This window comes from Ammodytes marinus (genome assembly GCF_949987685.1).
Source record: "Ammodytes marinus genome assembly, chromosome: 18".
In the NCBI taxonomy this organism is placed as follows: domain Eukaryota; kingdom Metazoa; phylum Chordata; class Actinopteri; order Uranoscopiformes; family Ammodytidae; genus Ammodytes; species Ammodytes marinus.
The window spans coordinates 24,984,923-24,999,624 of NC_137222.1; the positions used below are offsets into that span (position 1 = coordinate 24,984,923).

The 14,702-nt window shown below is 43.7% G+C and overlaps 1 protein-coding gene across 1 annotated transcript; it reads right to left on the bottom strand.

Moving 5' to 3' along the window:
* Window positions 1-2,809: 2,809 nt before the first annotated feature.
* Window positions 2,810-14,068, bottom strand: LOC307265325 (serine/threonine-protein kinase pim-2-like; the record flags this gene model as incomplete). The annotated part of the gene is made up of 8 exons (XM_080047021.1): window positions 2,810-2,901; window positions 5,014-5,184; window positions 5,280-5,460; window positions 12,167-12,382; window positions 12,529-12,576; window positions 12,696-12,790; window positions 12,964-13,086; window positions 14,017-14,068. 8 exons carry the CDS (start codon window positions 14,066-14,068, stop codon window positions 2,810-2,812), a joined length of 978 nt encoding a protein of 325 aa, XP_079903147.1.
* Window positions 14,069-14,702: the final 634 nt, after the last annotated feature.

Genomic DNA, 14,702 nt, shown 5'->3' on the forward strand with positions numbered 1-14,702 from the left:
GTAAAACATGATACGCCGATGTGGCGAGGGGAAGCCGAGCCATAGGCCTACACCGGAAAATATAGACAACGGGGAATAACACTGGCAAAAGAAACAGGGGCAACTAGACATGTGCAACTGAGTCCATATCTGAAGCACTTACACCTTCCAGTACATGCCTTGTTGCACCCACATTTGGTCAACTCCCAACAATTCTCCGCAATAGGTGGAAGTGGAGTCCAGAAGACTTTCCACTCTTCGTCCTGTTCAACCCATCCCCAGTCGGATGGGCTCGGCATTTGTGGATGTCGCTTCAATGCCTGTCCCCACACGTATCCAGCCTCATAAGAAGCACGTTTGGCATGCTCTTTGAGTGCTGCTTGAGTTGGTGGGATCAAGTCATATTGTCTTTGCTTTCTGGCAAAGAGATCAAGCCTGGCCTCGTTCACAGTGGTGACATCGCTGGACCTGTCATACATTAGCACAACAAATCTCTCCAAAGCTTGCAGGTCACTATCCTCCACTGCAGAGGGACATTTGCTGAGTCTTGCAAATGTGTTTGAGACCTCATCACACACGTCCCATGTTTTCCAAGCAGACTTCTTTGATTTGCCATGGAAGGATGACACAATGTCACAACCACTGAAGGCATGGAAGAAGAGGATACCACGTGTTTTCTCTGGTCCTATGGCTGAAACCACCTCATGTATAGGGATCCATCTTGTCTTCTCTCCTTTGCCAAAAGTCACCCACATTTTCCCCAGGCCAAGTTGCATCAAAGAAGGCATAAAAGAAGTGGCTATGATTAAAATGTCTGTGTCATTGGCATCAATCATCAGGGATTGGTGTCCTTGTTTCACTGCATGCTGGGCATGAAGGAAGATATGTGTGTCTGCCTCTTCATGACTACACGGGGCTACTGCATCCAGGTTAGCAGCTTGGTTACTAAAAGCATCTTCCCCCTTCGTCACAATGACTATATTGGCTGTTTTCATTTCTGTTACTTTATCAACAATAAAATGGAACTATTCCTGCTTGTTGTTTTCATCCCGTAGGAAGCTTTGCCAGTTTGACGGAGTTTTGCCTGTGCCTGTTACTCTCCTTCTGATTGCTTTTCCCCATTTTGACCTTGCCTCAGACTTCAGACTGGACTTCCAGTAAACATCAAACACAATGTCTGTCCACCTGTATGTATGGCTGTATGTCTCTATTCTTGGAAGTATGTCATTTATTGCATATTCATCAAACGTCTTGCTTGAACGTGGTGGCAGTGTATTCACCATAGCTGATCCATCCACTATAAGAACATCTGATTCTGGCTTTTTTTCTGGCAATGTCACTTTCGCTTGTAGTAAATCAGCCAGGTGTGATTTGGTACACGTGTGGAGTTTCCCCATTAACCTTGGCTCGGCTCTCCCGCGCTGGCACAACTTGTCAATTCAGGTGCGGCTATCTAACTGTTTTGGGGTAGATTAGACAGCATTTGGGATACTAACTTTAAAATTAGCTGACATTGAACCCCACTCTGAGTTTAACAGCAGTGATATATCACCAGTGTGCCCTGGTAGTGCAGATATTCACTCTTGTCTAATATATCTATGATAAAACAAATCAACACACAACTGTATTTTGATGCGTTAAAAGTTGTCTTTAGCATAATCTAAAACATATAAAATAAAATGACACCAAATCGTCCTTAATGAAAAATCCCAATACATTCATATCGGAAAATTGATCTTTTGAGGATCCAGGGGGAGGCCATCTTGAAAATAGAAATTTCAAGTGGCTGGGAGTGTTTTCTTGTCAAGTAACCCTTAGAGACTGCTCATACCAATTTGCATGCTTGTGTCACCAACTAAATTATTTCTTAAGCCAAAGTGCTCCACTAAGGTGGTGGCCATCTTGAAAAATGGCCGCCATCTTGAAATTTCAAGTAGCCTGTGGGTGACTTATTGTCAAGTGACCCACAGAGACTGTTCATGTCATTTTGTATGCTTGTATCACCAAATAAACCATTATATCACTGAACTGCTCCACTAAGGTGACGGCCATCTTGAAAAATGGCCGCCATCTTGAAATTTCAAGTAGCCTGTGGGTGACTTATTGTCAAGTGACCCACAGAGACTGTTCATGTCATTTTTTATGCTTGTATCACCAAATAAACCATTATATCACTGAACTGCTCCACTAAGGTGACGGCCATCTTGAAAAATGGCCGCCATCTTGAAATTTCAAATGGCTCGGACAATTTTCTTGTCAAGTGACCCATGGAGATTGCTCATGCCAATTTTCACGCTTGTATCATAAACTGAACGATTCTGCCAAAAATAAGCACTTAGCCGCTCCACTAGCTTGGCCGCTGAGCAGTGCTGGTTTGCGGAAGTAGGCACTGTTCCTGGGGGCCTGCTTCAGACTAGTATGGACCCAACCACTGTTTGGCACAGTTTACTTCCTCCTGAAGATTGTGGCACTAATCAAAAACAGGCAATATCCCTAGGCGCACTAGAGGCGGGCTTAACATGATCACGACAGTGAAGCGAAGTCCGATCATTGGTCTGATCGGTTAAAGCTCTATCCAATTGCATACGGAGGCATTTTGATATATGTCCGTTGATCACGCCTCTTCAAACTCGGAAATTACAACACTAACTCCAGACCCAATTTCAATTTAAATAATATTGAGTGTGGCAAGTCTGGTGTGTTAAATCCAAATAGTCTTATTAAATGCTTAGCTTCAGGTCTTTGCATCTCCCCTTCCTTTCATTGAGAGAGAAGCATTATTGTTAGACACTTGTATGACAGTAGGGTAAAGGTGGGTGTTGGTGTGGGTTTATCTGAGCCATGGGTGAAGCTGCAGCTGCTCCAGCGTGGGGCGCTCCTCCGGGGCGATGCTCAAACACATTCTCAAGAAATCACAGAGATCTGGGTTAAACGAAATAAAAGACATATAAGTCATGGTTACAGTGAAGAATGAGAATGTTTTATTTAAACATTTTATTGACAGTTGGCATTACAACAGCCGCCAGGGGGTACAGTAATGGCGGCAATAAAAAGAGATACAAAAATACCAAAATGTAGCATTACATTAAATACACGTATTATACAGAGCACATAGAACAATGGGTTTCACTCACTTAAGCCGCATTTGCACCAAAACTACCAGGAACTTTGAAGTTTATTTTTTCAAAGTTTTCAATTACAACAGACATTGCCATGACATTTTACATTTTATAATTCATGGTAAGCTGTAACTTTGACAAAAAATACATATACAGTGGAGGAAATAAGTATTTGATCCCTCACTGATTTTGTAAGTTTGCCCACTTACAATGAAATGAACGGTCTATAATTTTAATGCTAGGTTTATTTTACAGACAGAATATCAAAAAGAAAATCACATAAAAAAAGATATAAATTATTTTTGCATTTCATTGAGTGAAATAAGTATTTGATCCTCTAACAAAACATTGCTTAGTACTTGGTGGAGAAACCCTTGTTGGCAAGTACAGAGGTCAGACATGTCTTGTAGTTGATGACCAGGTTTGCACACATCTCAGGAGGATATTTGGACCACTCCTCTTTGCAGATCCTCTCCTAATCTTTAAGGTTTCAAGGCTGTCACTTGAGCTTCAGTTCCCTCCATAGATCTATTGGATTAAGGTCCGGAGACTGGCTAGGCCACTCCATGACCTTTGTGTGCTTCTTCTTGAGCCACTCCCTTGTTGCCTTTGCTGTATTTTAGGGTCATTGATGTGCTGGAAGACCCATCCATGACCCATTTTTACGGACCTGGCTGAGAGAAAGAGGTTGTCACCTAGTATTTCATGGTAAATGGCCCCATCCATATTTCCTTTGATGCAGTGAAGTCCACCTGTCCCCTTAGCAGAGAAACACCCCCAAAGCATAATGCTTCAACCTCCATGTTTGACTTTGGGGATGGTGTTTTTTGGGGTCATAGTCAGAATTCCTCTTCCTCCAAGCATGGCGAGTCACTATGCTACTAAAGAACTTGATTTTGTTCTAATCTGACCACATCACCTTCTCCCAAGCATTCTCTGAGTCGTTCAGGTGCTCATTGGCAAACTTCAGACGGTTCTGCACATGTCCCTTCTTGAGCAGGGGGACCTTACGGGCACTACAGAATTTCAATCCATTACGGCATAGTGTGTTACCAATGGTTTTCTTGGTGACTGTGGTCCTAGCTGCTTTGGGATCATAAACAGGCTCCTCCCGTGTAGATCTGGGCTGATCCCTCACCTTTCTCATGATCATTGATACCCCACGAGGTGAGATCTTGCATAGAGCCCCAGACTGAGGGAGATTGATGGTCATTTTGTGTTTCTTTCATTTTCGAAAAAAAAAAACAGTTGTCTCCTTCTCACCCAGCTTCTCGCCAACAGTCTTGTAGCCCATTCCGGCCTTGTGCAGGTCTACGATCTTGTCCCTGATGTCCTTAGACAGCTCTTTGGTCTTGCCCATGATGGAGATGTTGGAGTTTGATTTTTTTGACTCTGTGGACAGGTGTCTTTTATACAGGTAACAACTTGAGACAGGTGTGTTTTATACAGGAAACTAGTTGAGATTAGGAATACTTTTTTAAAGCACGAGGACTAATCTGTGGGAGCCAGAATTCTTTATGGTTGGTAGGGGATCAAATACTTATTTCACTCAATGAAATTAAAAATAATTTATATGTTTTTTTTAATGTGATTTTCTGGATTTTCTTTTTGATATTCTGTCTATCACTGTTAAAATAAACCTAGCTTGAAAATGATAGACCGCTCATTTCTTTGTAAGTGGGCAAATTTACAAAATTAGTCAATATATACCTTAAGTAAATCAGAAAGTCTCAAGGCACTTCTTGTTTCCATCTTTTTTAAAGACTAGAAAAATAATTTAGTCATTATTAAAAGCAACACTATTTTAACCACTCATGAATTCTGTTTCAAAAAAGCTTCACAATATTACAATTATAAAAGGATTTGTGTCTGCAGACAGGTTTGAGTACAAGTTTTTCCCCCCCCTCTGTCTTACTTTGTGACAGCTCCGTGCTGATTTTCAGTTTCTTGCGGAGGAACCTCTTGGTCTCAAACATTTCTTTGTGGAGTGATTCATACAGGACCACACCAAGCTGCCACACTGTAGTGGGGCCGGCACTGTAGAAAGAACTGCTGTACCATTCTGGGGGGATGTGATCAGTGGTCCCTAGAATACACAAGCCAGGTAATAAGGTGGTGAGGATGAGGAGAAATCACAGATTGTTAAACAAAATGAAGAAGAGCAAGAGCAGGATGTCTTACCATAGAAGACGCGATAAGACGAGTCTCTGTTTACAAAGCAGCTCAGTCCAAAGTCTATAAGGCGTATGTGTGGGACATCGGAGCCAGTCTCAATCAGAATATTTTCCACTTTGATGTCACGGTGAAAGATACTGTTGTTCTCCAGCTCTTTTACTGCATCAACCAGCTGTTTCAGTATAATCTGAGAGGGACACAGAAAGAGAGATGAGGGGTTAGGTAAATGCAGTGCAAAAAGGTCCAAAACACACAAACACATAAGTTCACAACAGGCTTGGCACCAGGATCAGGATGGATAGAAAGGGCTGTTAAACATCAGCTGGAGAGGACGCTGGCGCTGTCTGTTCGCCGCTTCTCCAAGCAATTTTTGGGCCAATTTTGGCCAATTTTATTTTAAAAAGTGATTTTTTGTGGGCCTTTGATCTCTTCTTGGTTCCCTACGAACTGCATCAGCAACGAGGAGCAAGCTTGTGGACTGTCTTTGGTTGCTCCGGTTTTGTTGTGGAGGAGCCGTGTAGCTCACTTGCTATTTTGGCGTCCCTAGCAACGGCTAAAAACAAGTAGCCCATGTGACATTTTCCTGGTTACTGCTGGCGTTTTTTTCGGTGATCCTGGTGAGGAATATGCCCCGGTCAACCTGCAAAGCTGTCTCTACTGTCTCGTGGATTTTTCTGCACTGCCTCCCGGCTCTTCTCCAGCTGCTTCGGGTCCGTACCTAGCTGCTAACAGGCTAACATCACTCTGGCTGGTTCGATGTTGACCTACTTCGCCTCACAGCTGCTGAAGTACAACAACCGCTCCATCCCACCCTGTATTTCCACCATTAAGCAGCTAGGACTATTGCGTAAACCTCGATATATCCACAGAGGCTCAGGGAGAAACTTTATTTATGGTCAGCCTGCCGGCTTCATTCCATCCGTCTGGTCCGCTGAGACGGCTGAGGGCAAAGGACACAACATCGCGAGATCCCCGCACTCCCGGCTGGATAGATTACATGGAGTGGATTCTAACCTGCGCGGAGTGGATTTTAAGGCTCTGCGACCTGTACAGAGAATAACCCCACAGTCACTGGTCAAATTTGAACTTTTCAACACTCAATCCATTAATAATAAATCCAGCTTGATTGAAGAACATATAAGGGAAAAAGGACTTGACTTCATGTGCCTAACAGAAACCTGGCACCAGCCAGAGGTTTACTCTGCCCTAAATGAAGCCTGTCCCCCAGGCTACTGCTACTTGGAGGCAGCCCGCAGAACTGGTCGCGGTGGTGGCCTAGCTGTCATCCACAAACAGGACCTGGAGTTGTCCCTCATGCCGCTGCCTACAACTTCCTCCTGTGAGTGTCTTGCATTCACATGTAAGCCCCCCCATCCCATGACTGTTCTCCTCATATATAGGCCCCCTAAACCCAACTCTGCTTTCATCCCGGAAATATCTGATCTCCTCACAACACTCTGTACTACCTCTGCCAATACCATCATCCTGGGTGATTTAAATATTCATGTTGACAACCCCTCATGCCAGCCCGCTGCTGATTTTCTTCAGCTGCTAGACTCCCTCAACCTGCAACAACACGTTGTTGTCCCCACACACTCCAGAGGACACACACTTGACTTGGTCATCTCTAACTCCGCCCCCATCAGCAACCTACAGGTTTATGATCTCGGCGTCTCGGATCACAGAGTCGTGTCTATGGAGCTCCCTTTTCTTTCCCCCCACACCAAACCAAAGCGGCAGATCCACTTCAGGAATGTGAAAAATATCAACATGGACGCACTGGCCTTGGATCTTCAACATCTCTCCTCTGGCTCAACTGACTCCCTCTCTGTTGCTGACTCAGTGGACTTATACAACCAGTCCCTGAGCAGTCTCCTGGATCTCCACGCCCCCTTAACATCGAGGTCAGTCTCCTTCTCGCGCTCCGCACCCTGGTACACCAGTGAGCTACGTACAATGAAGGCGGCTGGGCGTGTCCTTGAGCGGCGCCTCAAGGCCTCCGGTCTGACTGTCTACAAACAGGCATACAGGGAACACAGGAGGGCATATGCTGATGCCCTGAAGAATGCACGGTCCAGGTTCTATTCCACAATCATCAACAATAGCCCGGGTAACTCCAAACAACTCTTTTCAACAATCAATCACCTTCTTAAACCCCCTTCACCATCCCAATCCGAGGCCACTGAGGAGAGGTGCAACATGCATATCAACTTTTTTAAACAAAAAGTGAATAACATCCGCTCAATACTCTCCACCACTGCTATCCTGCCCCACCGATTGACTCTGTCCAGACCCTTTGCTCCTTCTCCAGCATCACACAGGAAGAGGTGGAGGACGTCATCAGGAAAATGAAGCCATCCACCTGTGCACTAGACCCCTTCCCTACAGCTCTGCTGAAGGCCAACATCTCTGCCGTCTCTCCGCTCATCACCAAAATTATAAACCACTCCCTCCTGGCCGGCCATATCCCATCTGCGTTAAAAACTGCTGTTATCAGACCAACATTAAAAAAACCTACCCTTGATCCAGAAGTCCTCTCCAACTACAGGCCCATCTCAAATCTCCCATTTCTATCAAAAGTTCTGGAAAAAACAGTTGCAGCACAACTTCAGGATCACCTCATACAACATCACCTGTTTGAAAAATTCCAGTCTGGTTTCCGCCATGGCCACAGTACAGAAACAGCCTTGGTAAGGGTCACAAATGACCTCCTGATGGCAGCAGACACCGGCTCCCCATCTCTCCTCATCCTCCTGGACTTAACAGCTGCTTTTGATACGGTTGACCACAATATTCTCCTCCACCGCTTGCAATACACCATTGGACTATCAGGAAACGTACAAAACTGGTTCACCTCGTACCTCACTGACAGAACTGAGCACGTCGCCCTGGGCAAAGCAAAATCTCACACCAACAACGTCACCTGCGGTGTCCCCCAGGGCTCGGTGTTGGGCCCCACCCTTTTCTCACTTTACATGCTCCCCCTGGGCAGTGTCATTAGCAGGCATGGGTTATCATACCACTGCTATGCCGATGACACACAGCTCTACATCAGGACAACCCCCACTTCTTCTGCCCCTCTGCCAACATCCACACTGACCACCTGCCTGGAGGAGATAGAGGTGTGGATGAAGCTCAACTTCCTACAACTAAACAGCTCCAAAACAGAAGCCATCCTTGTTGGCACGCCACATCAGCTCCGCTCCCCCACCATCACCAATATCACCTTCTCTGGCCAAAACATCCCCCTTTCCACATCTGTCACCAACCTTGGTGTTACAATGGACCCTCAACTAAATTTTGACACCCACATCAAACACCTCTGTAAGACAGCATTCTACCACCTCAGGAACATCGCCAAACTCCGTCAAACACTCACCCTGGCAGATGCAGAGAAGCTCGTCCATGCCTTTGTCTCCTCCAGGTTGGACTACTGCAATGCACTCCTCATCGGGATCCCTGGCAAGAGCATCCAGAGGCTCCAGTACATTCAAAACAGTGCTGCCAGGATCCTGATGAGGGTGCGCAAGCACGACCACATCACCCCCATCCTGAAATCACTGCACTGGCTCCCTGTCTCACTCAGAATTGAGTACAAGGTCTTCCTCCTCACCCACCAGTGCCTTCACGGACATGCCCCCCTTTACCTTCAGGAACTCCTCACCCCCCCGACAACCTCACGTACACTCCGTTCAGGATCCACTCACACCCTCCAAACCTGACATACAAAGCTGTGCACCATGGGTGATCGGGCCTTTTCTGCTGCTGCCCCTAGACTATGGAACGCCCTCCCTGACCACCTGAGGGCCCCACAGACTACAGCTCTTTTTAAACGGAACCTCAAAACACATCTCTTTAAAAGAGCATTTAGCTAAACTTTCTTTGAGGTTCCCCCTTTTTAAGCACTTTGAGATTCTTGAATATAAAGTGCATTATAAATAAAATTTATTATTATTATTATTATTAAAAAGTCGGAGGAGGAGATTTTTTTGTACTTTTTTGTAGCTTTTTTCAACAAATGAGAAATAAAGTGGGGGGTCTCTGGGTGTGTTTTGATTGTGTATTCTTTCCCCATTTATGTAACTGCTGTATAGACAGCAAGTGTCCCCGACGCGTGTTTCAAAAAAACTTGTGCACCAACAGAAACACTCTCATCTTAATCTCTGCAGCTGTCCGCCCAGGTGAATCATCTGACCGGCGTTAATGCAATCTGAAGTATTATTTTTTTGTTTACGCTCCAAGGGGTTGATCTACTAACATCCAAAATAAAGAGTGCTAAACTGCATGAGCATTCTAAAAAAGGGCCGTTCTGCGTGTGATCAACTAAGATTAAATGCACAAATGACAACGGGTTCAAACATGATAGAGGAAGTAGATCTAAATGAGGGTTTAGCATGTGTTACTGGTTTCTGTGTTTGGACGGAGAGCAGAGTGACAGCAAACGCAAAGAGAAATGTAATGCCATGGAGTTAGAGGTGTAGGAAGAGGAAAACACGCACTGTTGAGCTACAGCCAATTAATATTTATAGTAATATAGTAACTAATAAACGCAATATGGGAGAGAATCGGTGAGATAGGCGGCTGTGGCGAAGCGGGTAGGCCGGTCGTCCACTGGGTTGCAGGGTCTGTGAAAAATCATGGAGAAGCGCTATATAAGTGGAGTCCATTACTCTTCATTCAGTACGTCCCGAATGGCAACTGCCCATCCTGCGTGACTACTGTGTCAGGCAGACCTCAGTGAGCGAGCGTTAGTAAATCCGTTTCAAAGTTTTTTTTTTGCGGTTGAAATCCTGTTTGCACACATTTTAATACGCGCAAACGTTTCGTAGATCAACCCCCAAGTGTTGTTTTTCCCCCTGACAATTGATGTGATAGGGCAAGAAGACATGGCCGGTGTACTTTTTTCAAGCTCTCTCCGTCTCCCTTTCAGCAGTTAACTTTTCAACATTCGTCTTTCCTCGTTTTTTTGCTGTCTTAGCGGTGTTAGTTGTTAGTATCCTGGGAATGGTAAATTGAGGGTTCGTTTGTGAAGACATTGCTACTCGCTGTCCGCCGTAGTAGCCTAGTACCAAACAGTAGGCTAGTGTCAGACTGCTAGGGTCGTGAACGCTCACGCAACTGACGCATCAACGTCGTTGCCAAGGTCCCACAGCCAATAAGAACGGAGAATCTGACCTCGCTCTGATTGGTCAAAATTAACATGAGCGGTGGCAATTTTGGGGGGCAGCACACAGAGGCAGGGGGTAGCAAAGTGATAAAAAAATATTTTCAGACCACTTCACCTACATATAGCTGAATGGCTATTATGACAGTTTTGCCAAATATTATAGTAAAAAAACTCTCAACTGCAGCTTTAATGTGTCCTCTTTACTTTTCTATTGCCTAGTAGAGTAGGCTACTTAATCACTTTACTATTCACACGTTTAAATTGATTAAGCTTACTACATTTAAAAGACCAAGTGTATGATTTATATGCATATTTCTGGATTTAGATACATGCTGAATACTCGGCAGCAAGATATGTACTTTATTTACTTTGGTCCTCAATGCCTGCAACGTCCTCCTCGCCCCCTGCCTGTGGTGTGTTTTAACAGCCAGGAGCCTTGACAGCGGCTGCGGGACAATAAACTCCTAATCCAAACAAAATATGATGGAAATTCATTCTCTGTTTAATAACAGTATTATGTTTAATACTTTTATTAAAATGTAAAGGTTTTAAAGAGAAAAACAGCAAGTCTAAACAGTTACACCAGTGCCAATCACACAGCAGACGTTAACTGACGTGATAGAGCTCACAGCCTGCGTATAGACGCTGGCCCTTATATCTGCTAAAGTTAACTTGTTTATGACTTTCACTACTGGCATCAGGCTCCGCTGTAGTTCCCTCTTATTCAATTCCCTTATTAATTCAGTGAATACAGAGGAAATAATTTTTGGTAAGACCTCAACCTGCCCACAACGATCCATAGGAGAATAAAATAATAATAAAGTGTCCACCAAGTGTCGTCCCAATCTACTCCCACACACGGGCTTTCCTCTCTCTGTTATGGTAATTGTTTTGGTAGTTTTTGTCGCTCATTTCCTACATTCTGGTGAAAAGAGACGACGGAAACAGGCTTTCCCTCAGTCTGTTTAAATGCTGACGTCACGGGTCCCAACCGGCGCTTTCATTGGATGATGCGACAATGTTGTCCCGCCCACCAACGCTCTGTTTCTACGGATACAACTCTGCTCTACGGGTACGAAATACTTTTGCACCAAGTATACCAGCTAGACGTGGTGCAAAACTACCTGCTAGAAAACCCACAGCTGAGACTTGCAGGAGCAGATTCGAGCAGAGAAAACCCACAGTTGAGACTTGTAGGAACAGATTTGTGCAGTTGTATCGATGGATTTGTGCTCGCTCATTAAAATGCTGAATCAACATAGCGATCGATATAATTTTATTTGTGAGGACATTTTTCACACGTGCAACTTCTGATGCCTTAGTTCACATTTGGGTTTACGAATGCACAAATTGGGGGCATGTTCTCAGATTATGAAACACGGGTGTGCAAATGTGTTTTGCACCAACTGTGCTGCAATGATTGTAGCAAAAGTGTCAAGCGCATGACTCCTTGAAGTTGTGATGCACAGGATAGGATTTGTGCACCCGTAACAACGATTTGTGAACTCGTAGCCCCTATTTTGTGTCCACAATGGTAGAAAAAATATTTACGACTTCAAATTTACTGTTACACATTTGTGACTTTAGAGTACACATGCAAAATAATTATTTACGACTTCAAATCTACTGTTACACATTTGTGACTTTAGCGTACACATTCAAAATCTGCAGTTACATGTGCTAAAGACATATGCTACAATATTACCCTCATACTCCAGTAACTTACCTTGGCCTCATCTTCTGATAGGGATCCTCCGTTGACCTCGATGTAGTCATAGAGGTCTTGGGCAGGGATTGGTCTCTCCAGCACTAGGATCAGCTCCTGTTCCAGATCATACCAGTCCAGTAGGGATATGGAGGCTGACGTCCCCAATGGTCCACTTGTTTCAGCCAGCTTTAACATAATGGCCACTTCCACCGAGAGCTGGTTCCCATTCGCTTCCTGAAACATCACAACAGACAGAGTGAACAGATTAGGGAGATAAGCTCCACCCCCTATGTGTTCATAGATGACCATGAATCTACCATGATGCATTCAGTGAGGGAGTACAGTGATGAATACAGCAGTTGTTGGTGTTGCTCACTCACGGTTTGTGTGCACAATACTTTGGCTTTTGGTATGTGTTTGATGGCAACCTACAGGACACAAACAGGACTTTGGTTAGCACTTCCTTAGCAGTGTGTGTGTGTGTGTGTGTGTGTGTGTGTGTGTGTGTGTGTGTGTGTGTGTGTGTGTGTGTGTGTGTGACACTTACTTGTAAACCATCTGATTTGCGGGATCCGGCAAACACAGATCCACAGCCTCCCTGTCCGAGCTGATTCAGCTGTTTGTATTTGGCGTTAAAACGGGCTAAACAGTGAACACACATGTTTATTTCACTAGAGTTGTAAAAAACCTCAAAAACATGTGATCATGTATCTAATATTAATCCCTTTATTGCTACAGCTTAAATATAAATTCTCATATACACTATAACACATATAACATAACGCCTAAACCTCCTTTAATCACTGTTTACTCACCTCTTTGGGCGTCTACTGAAAGATCCTGATTGCTCTCCCTCGGGTCAAGGCTCTTTTTCCTGCTTGGCCCTTCTACATCAGCAGAGGCCTTTCTCTTAATGCCTCTCTTGCTCATGTCACCCTCTGAAGATTAGAAAAATACGAGAGACATGTCAGGTTGTCGACAGTCAAGAATTTGGACAATCACTGTAAGGTGTATACAGTCCTGCCTGAAAAATGAATGGGCAAAAAATACCACTGGAGACATGCAAAAAGCTGGTTAGCAAGTATAGGAAGCGTTTGATAGCTGTAATAGCCAATAAGGGCTTTATCTATTGATTATTGAGAAGGGTATGAATCATTTTGGACATGCCACTTGTTGTTCAAATGTAAATAAAAGCTGATTTTTTTTTCTCCCACAATGATGACTCTTGTACATCGTCTTATTGTCTTTTGGGAGAAGCCTGTGTCATTTACAATCAAGAATAAACATGCTGGTTGAATAAAAGTAACTTTAAGTCAAAATGTACCAGGTATGAATAATTTCGGGCATGACTGTAGGTATATACTTAAAGGCCTACTTCACCGGTGGGAATATGAAGGTGTATTGAATTCTGAGATCCTATGTAGTATAAATGTGCAAAAAAAAATTTAATTGGTTCATCCTAGCCTGAGAAAAGGCAGAAAGAGTGTTTTTTTAACCCTATATTAATCTTACTGTGACATCACAGTAAGATAAATATAGGGTTAAAAAAAAATTACTTTGTAAATATTACTGTGATGTCACAGTAGGAGAAATCACAGTAATATTTACAAAGTAAGTTTTTTTTAACCCTATATTTATCTTACTGTGATGTCACAGTAAGATTAATATAGGGTTAAAAAAAACACTCTTTCTGCCTTTTCTCAGGCTAGGATGAACCAATTTCAATTTTTTTTGCACATTTATACTACATAGGATCTCAGAATTCAATACACCTTCATATTCCCACCGGTGAAGTAGGCCTTTAAACTACTTATGTTGTACTTCTGATGATAGAACCCCCCAACAGTAATTTGACATGATGAGCGTACCTCTGACAGTGTCCACTGAGGAAGAGGCAGACTCCACACAGTCCTGACTCATTTCAAATCCAGTACTCCTCTTGTGGCTTGATGGCCCCTCTCCATCGTCAGTGATTTTCCTCTTTAATGATCTCACTCTCTGGTCATCTTCAGAAGAGTATGGGGGTTCAGATTTTGTGAGCCTTGCTGTTTTTCTTGGGGTCCTTCGGTCAAGACTGAGCTTTCTTTTAGCTATCTTAGTCATGCCATTCATTACAGGCAATGCACATTGTATTGTTGTGCTGCTATTGGTCTCTTCAAATGAGAAAAAAACACATTGGATCAATTTTTATCAATAAGTTTGTGGAATTTGTATATTTCACAGTGCAGACTCAGATCCCAGATACTTTATTAGAGAACATCATCTCAACACATGAGAACATCATTACAGATATATTTGGAAGTGCTATAACTTTAACTTTATATTATTAGGAAATGAAAAGATGGGAGGAAACAAGCTTGTTCCAGGTGATGCTAGTTGTCCAGAGACTGACCCAGAGTGTGATGGGAAACTTTACACTGTGGCAGAGATAAGTCCATTGATGTGACGTCCTTTGAAAACTTAAGGTAAGGTAGGATGTTTCTTTTTCAAGCCTGTCACGGCCGCAGTGCCACGCATTTGGTCTATCCGTGTGTGTTAGTGCGTGCCTGCCTGC